This window comes from Lepisma saccharinum, chromosome 10 (assembly GCF_977018435.1).
Source record: "Lepisma saccharinum chromosome 10, izLepSacc3.1, whole genome shotgun sequence".
NCBI lineage: Eukaryota > Metazoa > Arthropoda > Insecta > Zygentoma > Lepismatidae > Lepisma > Lepisma saccharinum.
In genome coordinates this window covers 5,071,283-5,086,656 of record NC_139238.1, presented here as the reverse complement: position 1 = coordinate 5,086,656, position 15,374 = coordinate 5,071,283, and the positions used below count along the sequence as shown (strand labels likewise).

At 37.2% G+C, this 15,374-nt stretch overlaps 1 protein-coding gene across 1 annotated transcript in view; it reads left to right on the top strand.

Moving 5' to 3' along the window:
- The window catches only part of Gycalpha99B (guanylate cyclase 1 soluble subunit alpha 2), a 533,625-nt gene extending 521,373 nt beyond the window's left edge, over window positions 1–12,252 (top strand). The window contains exon 10 of the mRNA XM_083130599.1: window positions 11,166–12,252. Within this exon, the coding sequence (XP_082986725.1) occupies window positions 11,166–11,367 (202 nt within the window). The 3' untranslated portion in view covers window positions 11,368–12,252. The remainder of the gene's footprint in view (window positions 1–11,165) is intronic.
- Window positions 12,253–15,374: the final 3,122 nt, after the last annotated feature.

Here is a 15,374-nt window from a genome sequence, read left to right as displayed (position 1 = left end):
AAGAGAAGGTAAACTGTCCTTGCCCCCCAGTTTTGGCACTAAATCACCCCTACTGAGTGCGAGTTCTCAACTTTTGCACCAAAACCCTCGGTTATCTCTATTTTCTCTAGTGTCTGTGATCTCAAGTCAAATCATCTTTACAATCTAGGAGTTACGGGTTCGATACCAGATGAAGGCACATTGCGCAGAGGTTCGTACCCCACTTTAAACTGTAGTTCCAGTCCCGATTTTCTTATTTAAGCATGAAGTAGAGTTAGAATAAACAAGAGCAAGTCAAGATACGTATAAACCAATATTGCACGAGGCCATTTTCAAAACCCGAAGTTTCCTCTAAATAATACTGATATGGATTTATTTTCCTTTCTTTAAGTACCTTCTCTGCCATTTTTAGCTAATTGTGACGATGAGGATGAAATGGTGATAATATGAATTTGGTGAAGAGATGCCCATGTTGATTAATTTAAATAAAATTTAAATCAGATAATTCTTTAAAAAGAAATCATTGGTTTAAATCAGTTGAAAGAAATAATTTTTGGAATAATAAATGAACCGTACAATAGAATTTTGTAGATGTGAGAATCACTTTTGGTGAAAGTATATTAATCATTTAATGTTGTTTATTAGGCTCTAAGAAAGAAAACAAAGGAAACAAAGGAAACAAAATATATGTACTGATGGGGTGAAGCTCATACGAGAAGAAATGTAATATGTAAACCGTAGTCACTCTCTAGCCTTCTTAAACCCGAAGGTTCATGGCTGCAGCAACACAGGCCTTCCATCTGTCCTTATCCTGAGCAAGATCTATAAACTCTTTTCCATCTCTACCAATTTCCTTTAGGTCCATCTGCTACGCCCCTTGTGGGTACGTACTTACATGTTATTTACCACGGCTACAGATATCTTAATCTCAGGGGGATAGGTTCTTTGTTTGAGAATTCCAAATAAGAAAGCGTTTTATAGCCAAGAGGATATAGTAAAATGCGGATCTATATTCTGAGAACTTGACAAAATACAGAGAAAATATATGTATATGTATAATCGAAAAGGCTTCTTCTTCTTTTAAATGGCTTCTTCTTCTTTTAATATGGAAAAGCTTCTTCTTCTTTTAAAAGGCTTCTTCTTCTTTTATTATGAAAACGGCTTCTTCTTCTTTTAATATGGAAATGGCTTCTTCTTGTTTTTCTTTGAATTTCTTCTTCTTTTATTAAAGCGTAATCTTATTTATGTGTTCGCTTTCCCCCCGCTTCTTTGTCAAACAATACAAGCTATACTTGTAGAAAGAGTAGGGTCGACTAAACTGACAATAGCGCCACCTCCTATTTGACGACCAAAGGGGAATAACCAGGATCGCTAATAACGAGCGCTGCCAATGGCCCAGTGCGACTAAGAAAAAGCGCAACCGAAAAGTGCTTCGGGGCGTCTAATTTGACAACAGCGCCACCGGGGACAAACAAACAAAAAACTGACGATGTTCTCCTCGTCAGAGATATAAAGATACATTTCTGAATTCGTTATCTTACTTAATAACTTCCCTAAGCGTTTCGTATGCGACAATATTCTTAATTATTTTAATTTACTATATACACCATTCTATTTACTTCTTCTATAGTATTTAGACTCTTCTTTTATATATTTCTCAATTTACTATACTATATATAATCCCTCTTCTCCGCTCTAAGTTTTTTATAATTTCCCTTGCTCCTTTTATATAGCGTGCTGCCATCTCTCGTCGATTCCGAGAAACCATTCCTCCTTGCAACATTCATTGTGTCGTGCGAAACTGGCACGTGACACAATATCCCCCTCCTTGAGGATAAAAAATTTATATATTGGAAAATTCATTTGTAAATTTATAATTTTTTCCACTTTACATCTCATTTGACTTCTCTTACTGTTTCTATTATTCATTAACCAAGCTCTTTCTTACTTCCTCCGTGCAGTTGTACCTCCGGATATTCTCCAGGTTCTCCCTTCTCTCTATCTTTGTTTCTGTATGCTTTACTACCGCTGTGTTCCGAAACAAATTCATGACTTCGTATGGACCTTCATATATGAAGAACAATTTCTTGATTGCTTTCTCTGATGCTTTGCTCATTGGGTGTGTTTTGCAAAATACTAAGTCTCCCTTTTTTAATTTTATTTTCGTACCATTCTCTGCTTTCTTGTTCATTTTCTTCATTCTCTTAATGTATATGTCTAGTAATACTTCCTTAGTCTCTTCTTTGGATATTACTTCCCTCGGCCAATCAAATTCCTTGAAGATTCCGGGTTCTTCCATATATCCCAGAAACAATTCAGCTGCACTCTTCTTTGTTTCCTCAGATATAGAGTTATTTATCCATATTATGGTTCTGTTAACTGCTGTAGACCACTTCGTATGATTGTCATGACATAACATTCTTAGAATTCTTACTATTTCCCCGTTATATCTCTCTATCGGGTTCGAACTTGGATGATACCTAGTAACGTTTATCATCTTAATTCCTTTAAACTTCAAGTAATCTTTAAAGTATTCCGATACAAATTGTGTACCATTGTCCGTTAGAATTTTTAATGGAACTCCATAGTGTTTGACAAATCCTTCTTCTAAATATTTTACTATCTCCTTTGCTGTAGCCTTCTTGAGGTTATAACATATTACAAACTTACTGCACACGTCGACGCATGTGAGAATATATGTAAATCCTCGCGATCTTGGGAGAGGTCCAATCAAATCTATAGATATCATATCTAGAGGATTTTTTGCAGTTACGTGTAACTCTTCTCTTTCCATTTTTAATTTTGAAGGTTTAGTTCTTATACATAACATACAGTTTCTTACATGATCCACCACGTCTCTCTTCATACACTTCCAGAAGAAAAATCTCCGGGCAAGTCTCAATGTTTTATCGATCCCGAAATGTCCAGACTTCTCATGCACTTCTGCGAGTACTTTTTTAATTAGTGCTCCAGGTACGCAGAGTTGCACTTGATTAGATTTCTCTATGCTTACTCTAAAAATCATTCCTTCCTTAATTACATATTTTCCTTCTATCTTCGCTCTTCTCATTTTCTTTTCGTTTTCATTTCTATCTCCATTCAAGACATTTAAGATGCCGCTTAATTCTTCATCTTTCTTCATGCTTTCTATCCATTCCTGTCTCGATATGTTCCCGAGTTCTTCATCCATGATGGCGTTTATGGATAACTTCAACACTTCCTCCGGTTCCTGCGTCATATGTAAAGGGGATCTACTTAAGGCATCTGCAATTTTATTGTCCTTTCCTTTAATGTCTACTATTTCAAAACTGTATTCCTGGAGAAGTAATGCCCATCTTGTCAAACGAGGATTCCATTGCCTAGCAGAGTTTAACCATATAAGACTCTTATGGTCGCAAAGAATTTTAAATTTTCTTCCTTTCACGTAAACCGCAAACTTTTCAATACCGAATATAATGGCCAAACATTCCAGTTCGCTAATGGTATACGCCCTTTCGAACGCCTTCAGTGCACGACTCGCATATTGAATTACAACATCTTCTCCATCCTCGGTTTTCTGGAAGAGATATGCCCCTAGACCTATATTTGATGCGTCTGTTCCTATGATGAAAAGTCTTTTAAAATCTGGCTGACCTATAGCTGGACTAGATGTTAGGTCTTCTTTTAGTACATTAAAAGCCCTTTCCTCCTCTTGTGCCCATTTCCATTTCACCTCCTTTCTCAAAAGATCGTATAAAGGCTTGGCCTTTGAAGCGAAATTCCTAATAAATTTGCTCCTCCAATTGCATATCCCTAAGAATCTTTGCAATTGTTTCCTGGTTGTAGGCTTTGGAAAACATTTTATAGCCTCATTTTTATCGCTGCAAAGTCTTACGTTTCCTCCAGATACTATATGCCCTAGGAACTTGATTTCTTTCTTTGCAAACGAACATTTCTCTAACTTAACGGTAAGTCCTGCTTCTTTCAATTTACATAAAACCCAGTCTATTTTGCTTATATGATCCATCCAGTCCTTTGAATGTATACACATGTCATCTACATATATTGCTAACCATGACTTTGTTTCCAGACCAAATATTCTGTTCAGTGCCGTTGTAAAAGCCGACACCGATGAATTTAGTCCGTAAGGTAATCTTTTAAATTGCAATAATCTGGACCCATACCTAAATGCTGTGTATTTTCTAGACTTTTCTTCAATCTCCACCTGGAAGTATCCTAGCGTTAAATCAAAAGATGTGAAGTACTTACTTCCCGCAAATGAATGCAATAACTCATTAATTTTTTCTACTTGATTTCGTGGTAGTAATACATGCTTATTTAGCTCTCTCAGGTCCAAAACAGGTCTCACGCCTCCGTTTGGCTTATCCACTACGTGCATGGGGCTTATGTGAATACTATTTGAATCTTCTATGATATCCCAGTCTAGCCATTTCTGTAGTTCTTCTTCAACAGCTTTCCTCTTGGTAAAAGGTATAGAATATTGCCTAGATACTATGGGCTGATTTGTGTCTACCTCTATTTCATATGAATACACATTCGTAAGTCCAGGTCGCTGGCTAAATAAATTCCTATGCTTGACAAGTACATTTCTCAATTCTCTTCTCTCGTTTTCCGAGATTTCTATGCATTCGCTCACTTTATCTTGTATTTCTTTAACGGACGCCACATATTCATTTTCTTTTTTCTTTATTTCTCTATGTTTATCTTCGTCGTATTCACTTTCTTTATACATAACGTCCCTTTTGTTAACCACAAGACCTTGTTTTCGAACACACATTTCTTTTGTTGACTCGTCACACATTGTCTCCATAGGAATATCAAGTCTACACGACTCTTCCAATTCAACATTTAGCCTTCTCTCTTTGACATGAATGTGCCCATCATACTTTTCTAGGAAAGACACTCCTAAAATAATCTCACACCGTAATCCTTTCACCACTAAGAAATTTACTGAGAAATTTTCACCTTGAATATTCATCATGATTTTTATTGATCCCTGTATCTTGTATTCATCCTTGCCGGCTGCCATGACCAATCTAATCCTGTCTTTCTCGCATGTATCTAATCTAGCTTGCGGGTACTTCTCTCTTATTTTCTTCCAGCATTCGTAACTCATGACTTCCACTACGCTTCCACAATCTACCAAACATTTAACTTCCAGTTCTATTATTTTAGCTTTAACATAAAACGTTCTCCCAGGTTTTAGTCTTCCAAAGTCTGGTTCTCCTACTAAACATAATTCTAAACTGTCGCTGGGTTTCTCTATTGTTTCTCCCCTCATTTGATGTTTCTTTTCACTAGCTCTCACACCTGGGGATTGCTGCAAGAGCATTACATGTTTGACGCTCGATTACTTTGGGCGTTCTCCAAATGTTCTCCTCCGTGCGATCTTTCTTGGAACCTTCTTCCATCAATACAATAGCTTCTTGTTAGCTCCATTGCCTCATTTCTCTCTTCGTCCTGAGATATATTTCTTCTCTCAGTTTCATCATTGGATGCTCGTCCATTCTGCTGTCTTTCTTCTCTTTCCTCTCTCCATCTAGGACTTCCCCTTCTGCCATATCTTGGGAACCTATTTCGGCCTCTATATGTCCTATCATATCCCTGGTACCTTCCATCTCCAACAAACTCTTGATTCCTGACGTGATCGTTCCTATTTCTCAAGTTGGTTCCTCTTCCTCTATCCTGGTCCTGACATCTCAAATCCAGATTTCTAACCTCGAGCTCTTGTCTTCGGAACTTTTGCCTGTTGCTATTATCTTCGTCATCATAACGTCTCTTTGAATAAGGTCGACCATCCCTGTCGTTCCTCTCTCTATCCCAAGAGTTTTGAGTTTTCTTCAACATATCTTCTGTCCTTAGGTATTCTATTAAATCATCCACTTTCTTAATTTTCACCGCTGCTATGGCTCTTTGGATTCTTACTGGTAGCGTTTGGATTACTTGTTTCACTAATTCCTCTTCACTGCATCCTTCTTTCAAATTCTTAAAGCTTCTCAAGGTTTCCCATGTACGTTCCTCCAGACTTTCAATTTTCGACCAGTCGATGTGTTTTCTTTTTAGGGCCTCCAATTGCCTTTCCTTGATGTCTTTGCTACAATAGTAATCTAAAAACTTTCTACTGAATTCTCGAAAATCTTTGAATTTGTGTTGGTTTAATTGGTACCACCCGGCTGCTGACTGTTCGAAACACGTGTCAATGAGACTAAGAGTCATGTGATCTGGGATTCTCATTAAACGTATGTTCGTGGTAAGCTCCTTCAGGAATTTCCTTGGGCATTTCTCTGATATATTCCCATTAAATTTAGGCATATGCTGTAATTCCTGTGGTCTAGGTATCCTTGATTTATATCTTTCACAGCCTTTGTATTCTTCTTCTAGCGTATCTAAAAATTTCTCATTGTTGCTACTTTCTTCACTACTCTTCCATTTTCTCTTTCTCCTTTGGTAAGATCTTTTCCCATAATCTTTTTTCCTTTCTTCTTCCGTTGTAGACTCATCGCTAGAGCTTTCTTCTTTTATCTCTTTCTTGATATAAGTCTCTTCCTCGCTGCATCGAAAACTGGATCTAGCGTTCCTTTCTTTTACTGATATATTCCCTAATCTCCTTTCCACTTCTTCCATTCGCTTCTCTGTCTTATCCATCCTGGATACTGTTCCGTTCATTTTTCTATCCATTTCCTTTCCTCTCTTATCTGCTGCATTCATTTTGGCTCGATTTTCCACAATCTCCTTTTCTATACTTAGAGTTTTTTCTTGAGCTTCTTGAAGTCCATGCAAGTTTTCTTCTCTAAGTTTTAAAACTTCCCTTTCGATTCTATTGTTCATTTCCAGACTTCTATCTTCTATCAGGAGCTTAGCTTCCTCTATCTTGCTTTCGTTTGCTTTTATTCTTGAACCGGCTAATTCTATTTGAGATTTACTTTCAACCAGCTTTCTCTCCAAATTTTCATTTCTTTGTTTATTTTCCTCTCTGAGATTCGAAACCTCCTCTTCTATTCTTCTATTTACATCAAAACTTGTACTCTCGATTAACAACGTTGTTTCTTCTATCTTGCTTTCCAGCGACTTTCTATTTCCTTCACACGTTTCATTCAATCTCAAGAACATCTCGTGGGTTTCGGACCTCGAAGCTTCCAATTTCCTGCTATTTTCCTCGAGCCTTTCTTCCATCTTTTTATTATTTTCTTCAAACTTCTCTTCTAACTTTCTACTATTTTCATCTATCTTTTCTTCAAACTTTCTTTCTAATCTTCTGCTATTTTCTTCCATTTTCTCTTCGAGTCTTCTATTATTCTCTTTTGCTTCTCTGCTATTCTTTTTATTACTTTCTTCTATCTGCATCGATAACTTCTGGAACATTTCTATCATGTTCACCTCTTCTGTCTTCTTTGCATTTTCCTTCATTTTCTCTTCTTCCTTTTCCGTTTTCTTCTCTTTCTTTTCATTTATCCTTTCTTCCTTGCAATTTTTGCATACGTAATCTCCTCTTTCCCATATTCCTATGTACTTTTCTCTTCTTATCTTCTCACATAGCCAATGTTTCATTTCTTTGCATGAGCTGCATAGGATAGTTTCTTCCTTATTTCCCTCTTTTCCACAACAGTTTAATATTTCCTTTCTGTCTTCCATTTCCTCCATTATAGTTTCTCTGTTCTCGCCTTCAATTTTATTTTCTTCCTCCATTTTGGCTTTCTTCCTTTTTCGCTTTCTTAGTCACAATTCTGCTAGCCGCAACGTTGGTCGCCACTAATGCTACGCCCCTTGTGGGTACGTACTTACATGTTATTTACCACGGCTACAGATATCTTAATCTCAGGGGGATAGGTTCTTTGTTTGAGAATTCCAAATAAGAAAGCGTTTTATAGCCAAGAGGATATAGTAAAATGCGGATCTATATTCTGAGAACTTGACAAAATACAGAGAAAATATATGTATATGTATAATCGAAAAGGCTTCTTCTTCTTTTAAATGGCTTCTTCTTCTTTTAATATGGAAAAGCTTCTTCTTCTTTTAAAAGGCTTCTTCTTCTTTTATTATGAAAACGGCTTCTTCTTCTTTTAATATGGAAATGGCTTCTTCTTGTTTTTCTTTGAATTTCTTCTTCTTTTATTAAAGCGTAATCTTATTTATGTGTTCGCTTTCCCCCCGCTTCTTTGTCAAACAATACAAGCTATACTTGTAGAAAGAGTAGGGTCGACTAAACTGACAATAGCGCCACCTCCTATTTGACGACCAAAGGGGAATAACCAGGATCGCTAATAACGAGCGCTGCCAATGGCCCAGTGCGACTAAGAAAAAGCGCAACCGAAAAGTGCTTCGGGGCGTCTAATTTGACAACAGCGCCACCGGGGACAAACAAACAAAAAACTGACGATGTTCTCCTCGTCAGAGATATAAAGATACATTTCTGAATTCGTTATCTTACTTAATAACTTCCCTAAGCGTTTCGTATGCGACAATATTCTTAATTATTTTAATTTACTATATACACCATTCTATTTACTTCTTCTATAGTATTTAGACTCTTCTTTTATATATTTCTCAATTTACTATACTATATATAATCCCTCTTCTCCGCTCTAAGTTTTTTATAATTTCCCTTGCTCCTTTTATATAGCGTGCTGCCATCTCTCGTCGATTCCGAGAAACCATTCCTCCTTGCAACATTCATTGTGTCGTGCGAAACTGGCACGTGACACATCTCAACATTATCCCTCCATCTTCGTCTTGGTCTACCTACTGGTCTCTTACCATCAGGTTTCCCAACAAGAATCCTGTAAACTCTTCTTTCCTCTCCCATTCGTGCCACATGACCTACCCACCTAAGTCTTTTTGATTTAATCATTCTAATAATATCTGGACATGAATACAAATTATGTACTTCTAAATTTAAACATAAATTCTTGTTGATTTAAAATTCAATAATTTTCACAGGCAAAAATAACAAACATTTTGAGTACAATTATATAACAAATACTAATCTTCTTAAACCATAAATAGTGTTATTATCATTAAATTGTAAATAAACATGGCAGCTAATATTTTGCAAACTATCATTTAAAAATTGCCAAAATTCAGTACATATAGTACATCCAGAATGTTTTATTTTCATTGGAAGAAAAGTTACTGATTTCCATCGTATGTTCATATATAGAGTATCAGCAACAGAAAAATGAATAACATAATTCTTCATTTGCTTTAATCAAACTGTTCAAATATTTTACAGGTCCGTTTACCAGAAAAAGCATATCTATATGTATGGTGTCAGAAACCATCAAAGCAATTTTAAGCGTGTTTTTTTTTAATTAAAAATCGATTTAAATTTTAAAAATCATCAAAAATATTTTTTTAAAGTAAAAATCATGATTTTAACCCACCCTGTGCCCATCTCAAGTCAGGACTCGAACCTGGAACCCCAGCAGTGAAACCGTGAGTCTCACTCAGCAAGGAGTTTTGAGCCTCGTGGTATACCATTGTTAAGTTTTAGTCGCGCGCATCAATCCACGTTGCGATTTTTTTGTTCTCGCGGTTTAAAAATTGGTACCTTAATGCGAATCATAATTTTCTCCACTATTCATCGCTTGCTATATTTCCCACCCACTGTATCATCGTTCCCTTCCAACTTTTCCTGTTTTGCGATTTTCCACCTCCACGGCTGCGTGGCAACAATGGAATTACTGACGCCTGTAATAACAATAGGAAAGCCCTGGGAAACAATGATTAGCACGATCGGATAGTAGAGGGTAATCCACTGGATGCACACCTTTGAATCATAATCCATGAAACCGAACCATCATCTTGTTGATCCATGTTTCTGTATTGAATTGTTCTTGTGTGGTTGTAACGATATTTGCATTCTCCACAACGTATCAAAATACATTGGTAAATATGCGATATCGCCCGGACGGATTTCTTCAAATTTACAGGAGAAAGTACTTATTGAAATGAGTTTCTTTAGCATTCTGGACGTTCTTGGAGGTATTTTCTTTCACGGGAAACTAAAAACTTCGTATTTGAATGCTGCCGAACAAGAATTAATCACTTTTTACGTAAGAAACTTGCATTGCCTGCCATATTATGCCGTTGTTTCCATTGTGTGCGTGCAGATGGCGAGAGCGTCGAAAGTCACACGGTCTCGTCAGTGTTTCCAAACGTTCATTTTTTCTACGAGAATTTTGCTTTCTTTTTTTTTTTTAACTGTTTACCTAACCTAACCCAACCTAACCTAACCTTTCCAGAAATGGTCCGTGGGGCTATCGTGAATGGTTTTTTGGGGCTATCCGTCAGTGGTTTGTGATGACATAATGAACACGAAAGTAGGTATTTTTCGGTTAAGAAGGTTGAAACACTGCACACCCACGACAAAACACAAGCACGGCGCGATGATCCATGACGAGTGCATGCCATATTGTCTGTTACCCAAGCGGAACAAGGAAGACAAATAATCACTCGTAATATGAAAAGTTGACACTATTTTATGGAAAAAGGCATAACTTCACCTTAAAGAATGTTCCGAAATGCAGAAAAGTTAAGTACCCGTGGTAAAATTAAGGAAATAAATGAGTTAAAGGTGCCCGGGCGTTATCGCATATTTACCAATACGTTTCCCCCATAATGGGATTGCATGCCGAACCAACAGAGATTTTACATAGAAATACCCGTAAGTTATTCCCACGTCTGACGAGGCCTCTTACTAGGCTGGTAGGTGTTGTGTTCTCCTTAATGGATTAATTGTAAGTATATCAAGGGAGTTTATACAGGGAACGTGACAAATGGATGACGCCAGACGTATAAGACAATGGAAAAACAGTAACATTGCAACCATACATGGACACATGGTAACATGTCTTAAAATAACAATTGTCAAATGAAAATATCTGTTCATTACCCTGTCCCAGCTAACTGTGGAGCAACGCCGTGCATAGCATCAGAGAAGCGAGGGAAATCTATTGGACAGAGCGAAGCAGTAGACGCTGATGGGAAGGCTGGTAACTGCAGTCGCTTTCCCCCCCTCCACGCAATCCCGTTCCTTCTCGCGTGTTCATTGGTGGAGCCGTCACGCGTCACTACTTGCGCACAGACTTGTTTTCGTTCGTCTGCTCCGAAGTTAGCTGGGATGAAGTATAGATGCAGAACGCCTTGCAAAATCCGTGCCTAATATTTCATCCGTCTTTTCTTTCCAGGTGGCTAATACAAACACCGGGCTTTTCGTTCGAGGAGCGTCCGAGAGAGTGTCTACCCAAGGGATTCTCCGACGACATTCCAGGGACTTGCTACTTTCTGCAAAGCTACTCACATCCAGGACTTCACGAGGACGCTTCGCTCACGGACAGTATCCTGGCAGCCATGGACGAGTTGAATTTGGACACTTCTTCGTCAAAATAATAATAACTCTCCTCGCCTTCTTACACTGTACATATGCGTAGAGAAATAAGAATCAGCAAGTGAGTTAGTCCATGTGTGATAGTGGTACATTTCTGGGAGATGCTGTGTGATTATTTCTTAAATGATGCTTCTCTTCGTTATCTCCGTTTTGATCTCATCTGCAACGGGGTAGTAAGTACTTGCAAGCAGTGATACGTGCTGTAGGCTATAAGTCTATATCCGCATGCAGATTATGTAGGTTTCATAGGCAATGTAAAAAAAAGGCGGGGTAAAGATTTCGACCATTTGTGGAGGTGATGTGACCAGCAGCACGATCCAGCTACCTTTATTCACCAGGGTTGCCCCTAGGTACTCATTTAGGGGCTGGGTGAACCCCAGAGTCACTCCATTCAGGGACACTACTGTAATTTTGAATTCTTGTCCATTTTATGCACAGAAAGGCTAATCGGGATGGGGCTGGAACTACAGTATAAAGTACGATCCGAACCACTGTGTCTCCACCGCGCATCGAACCCAGGATCCCTTGATTACAAGGCGACTACGTGACCTTTATGCTTTCAGGGTGGCCCGATACTGCTTGGAAAGTCCGTACCTGCAATCACCCAGCCTGGGTATTGAACCCGAGTCTGCCTCGTTGCAGCCAAACACCTTACCGACTAGATCACCGCGCCTCTTATAAACAACGTATATGGTACAGAAAAAAAATGATTTGGATTGATTTTTGTTACTTAGTCTTGCTTTTCGGCCACTTTTGGCTTATCGTGACGATGAGGATGAGTGATAAAATTGATGAACTCCGGGATTCGAACCCGGGACCCCTGTCATCGTAGCGCGCTGTGATAGCCACTCGGTTATGGCGGTCGGCTCTACTACTCCATTAAAAAAAGCAGTGTACGCTGTTGTTTTGAAGGACAAGAGTATTTTTTATAAATTCCAGTTGGAATATAGCTGAATGCAATCGAATTAATGTGGTATTATCGTAAGTATAAAGTACTGGGAAAGCTAGCACGAAACTGAATGGTAAACGCTCTGACCTTCGGCGCTAGCGGTCTCGGGTCCGATCTCCGGTGGGAACAACCAACGTTAGGTTGGCATCTGGCAGGCTTTGTTCATATAGTTTACAGTGCCTGTACGCAGAGTCTTGTCACTGCTTGCAAGTTAACGATTGTGCAATTGCATCTCGTGATTTTTTTGTGTGTGTGTCATTCTAAAATCAAAAACGCACCACAGTTCTCACAATCAATTCATTTCCATGTCTCTTTTTGATTAACTCTACTGTCAGTGTGTATTTAACCCTGGAAGCAGTACCACAGCTCATACTCGCTAAACAGGCTGTCCAAGCCAGGAGCAAATGCAGAGCAGGGTTGCCAGCACTTGCATGTTAACAAACCTGCAATTCTAAATTCAACGACTGTACAATATACATGTAGAGACTTAAGAGAGGTTAAGCTTTACTGTGAAGTTGAATTTGCATTAAAAATTCGATGATAAGCAAAAAGTGTTGTAATTTTCATGAAAACTGCAAGAAGTTACAAGGAAGTTGTCTTCAGAACTTTGAAATAGTCAGTCCCCACTGCAGTGTGCGAGTGCTACTGTTCAGACACTCATTTGTATGTTCTTTATTATGATGACAATGATATATGATATATTATAATCAACGCACAGTGTAATATGCACAGCAAGCTATCATTCGAGACTGTTGATTCATCAACATTCATCTAGGAAAGATAAGTTGATGTTGAAACAGGTGAATTTCGGATTGTATGTGTTAAGGCTTTTTTCTGATTTAATGGAGATGAGTTTACAACTTTAGAAACCCGTAATTTGCAATGCAAAATGTTCCATCAACTCATTCTTTAATTCATTGTAAACACTAAACCAAGTAATGTTATTATGTGATGTGCTACGAATAGCTGCAAAAGAACATTTGACACATTGATAAGTGTCTGCAAGGATTGGTACACATATTTGAGAAGTATGTGTGTCCAGATCAAATGAGAACCCCCACAAATATTTATCGAAAACCATTTCAATAGTATGGATAAATTGTACTTATAATACATTTCGCCTAAGTGTAATTAGATTTCCGTATCTGTTAATTTAGTATGTTCTGTTTAAACCCAAAGACCAAGATCGAAAAATGACAGGTTAGTCTTACAAGGGAGAATCAAATGAGAAACCTTAATGTAATATGTTTTGTTTCTTATGTAGTAGATTTCTGTGTGTAGGGATGCATAAGTTTGCTGCAAAACCTATTGATGGTCTACATATATTTTCAACTTCGATTTAGTGCCTGTATATCTTAAGAAGAATAAGTCTTTGTGGTCCACATGCAGTCACTCGTCAGCCTTTCCACCCAGCTTTCTCCTCCATTAGTAAACTTGCTGGTGTGGCAAGCATACACAGAGATATTGAATTTTTATTTGCCGAGAAATTTCTCTAAGTTTTAGGCTGACAGAGGGCTAGATACCACTCCTCTTAACGGAGTACTTAGTACTGCGGCAGTTTATTTCTATGTGCAGCATATTTGCAGATGGTGCAATTCAATCTACAAGTGTATTAATATACGCTGTATAAAACACACCTTATTACTAACTTCGTTGACCCTGTACAGTGGAATCCATGAGTATTACCGTGCAAATTGTCCATCACCATGTTCGTGCACTTTATTTGACCCAATAAGAGCTTCAATAATTTTTAAAAAACTCATAACAAGCTGTTGACAACGTATGCACCAGCATACATAAAAATCCATTGCTTAAAAACATATTGGATGCAAGAGAAAAATTAATGAAAATAGTCATTGACGGTAATACTCATGGATCTCACTGTACATGTGTGTATAAGAGGCACCATCTTTAAAATAACAAAAATGGCTGTTTGAAGCCATTGATTGTGTTGCAACCTTGAGGTCGTTTCGTAAATAACAGTTGAAACCTTATGTAAATTTCAGCTCCCTTACAATTTTTATTGGATTTTTAAGGTTTTCATTTGATTCTTGTAATATTTTTTCTTAGCAAGCGCTTGATTTATTGCAAAATTAATTTCTTCAGTGAGAAATTCTAACAAAAATTGAAAAGTAAGCACACAATTTTAAGTACAATTTTGAAATTCATCAAAATAATTTTTATCATTGTAAGGTATTTGTAAAAAAGATACACTGACGAGATGTCCATATATCTTATTCAGAAATGTTTGGAAAGGTTCCTTCAATTGATTAATCTTATTTTTCTAAATAATGCACAACTTAGCTTTTAAAACTGTGAGCATGTGCACTTATATGTGTGTGTGTCTGTGTGTGCTTGTGGTACAGAAGCATTAAGGTAACAAATTAGCATGCTTCGTGAGAAATGTACATATATATGTGCTGTGACGTGTATTTCAATATAAATGTGGAATCCATTTACTTAAAATCTATACGAGCGAAGGTTCTAAATATATAATAGTTTGTATATAGTCTCTATCATTTTTCTCTGCAGGCCAATATATTTACTTTTTAAAATGTGTTAGTATTAAAATCAGTTATAAGAGGTTTCTTGTTTTGTTTTCTACGGTAGTATGTCATTGCAAATATGCAATTAAATATAAAATATCTGTTCCTCAATTATATACTGCGAATTACCAGTAACGCCAGTAGATCAGAGATGCTTCATATTTTAAGCTTTAAATGTTTCCATTTGAGCGTGACAATTTGAGTTCAAAGTTACATTTTTTAAAATTATTAGAATGTATAATACAAGCTTAGCTAGCACTTAATTGATAAAGAAAATAATACAAAGTGAAAAATACAAATTTATTATTTTAAATTAGCCTGTTTCAGTTCGTTACTATTTCGTTTTGTAGTAATGTTAAAACTAATATTGCCCATCAAAATTCTGAATTATGTGTCTTAGAAACTTTTATCTTGGGAAAGAGAGTTCTTTCAGAAACAAAAACATAGGGAAACGATTTACTTTCGTTCTCTTGCTTTCAAAACAGTTCTCGAACAATATTTTTGAACTAGAGGG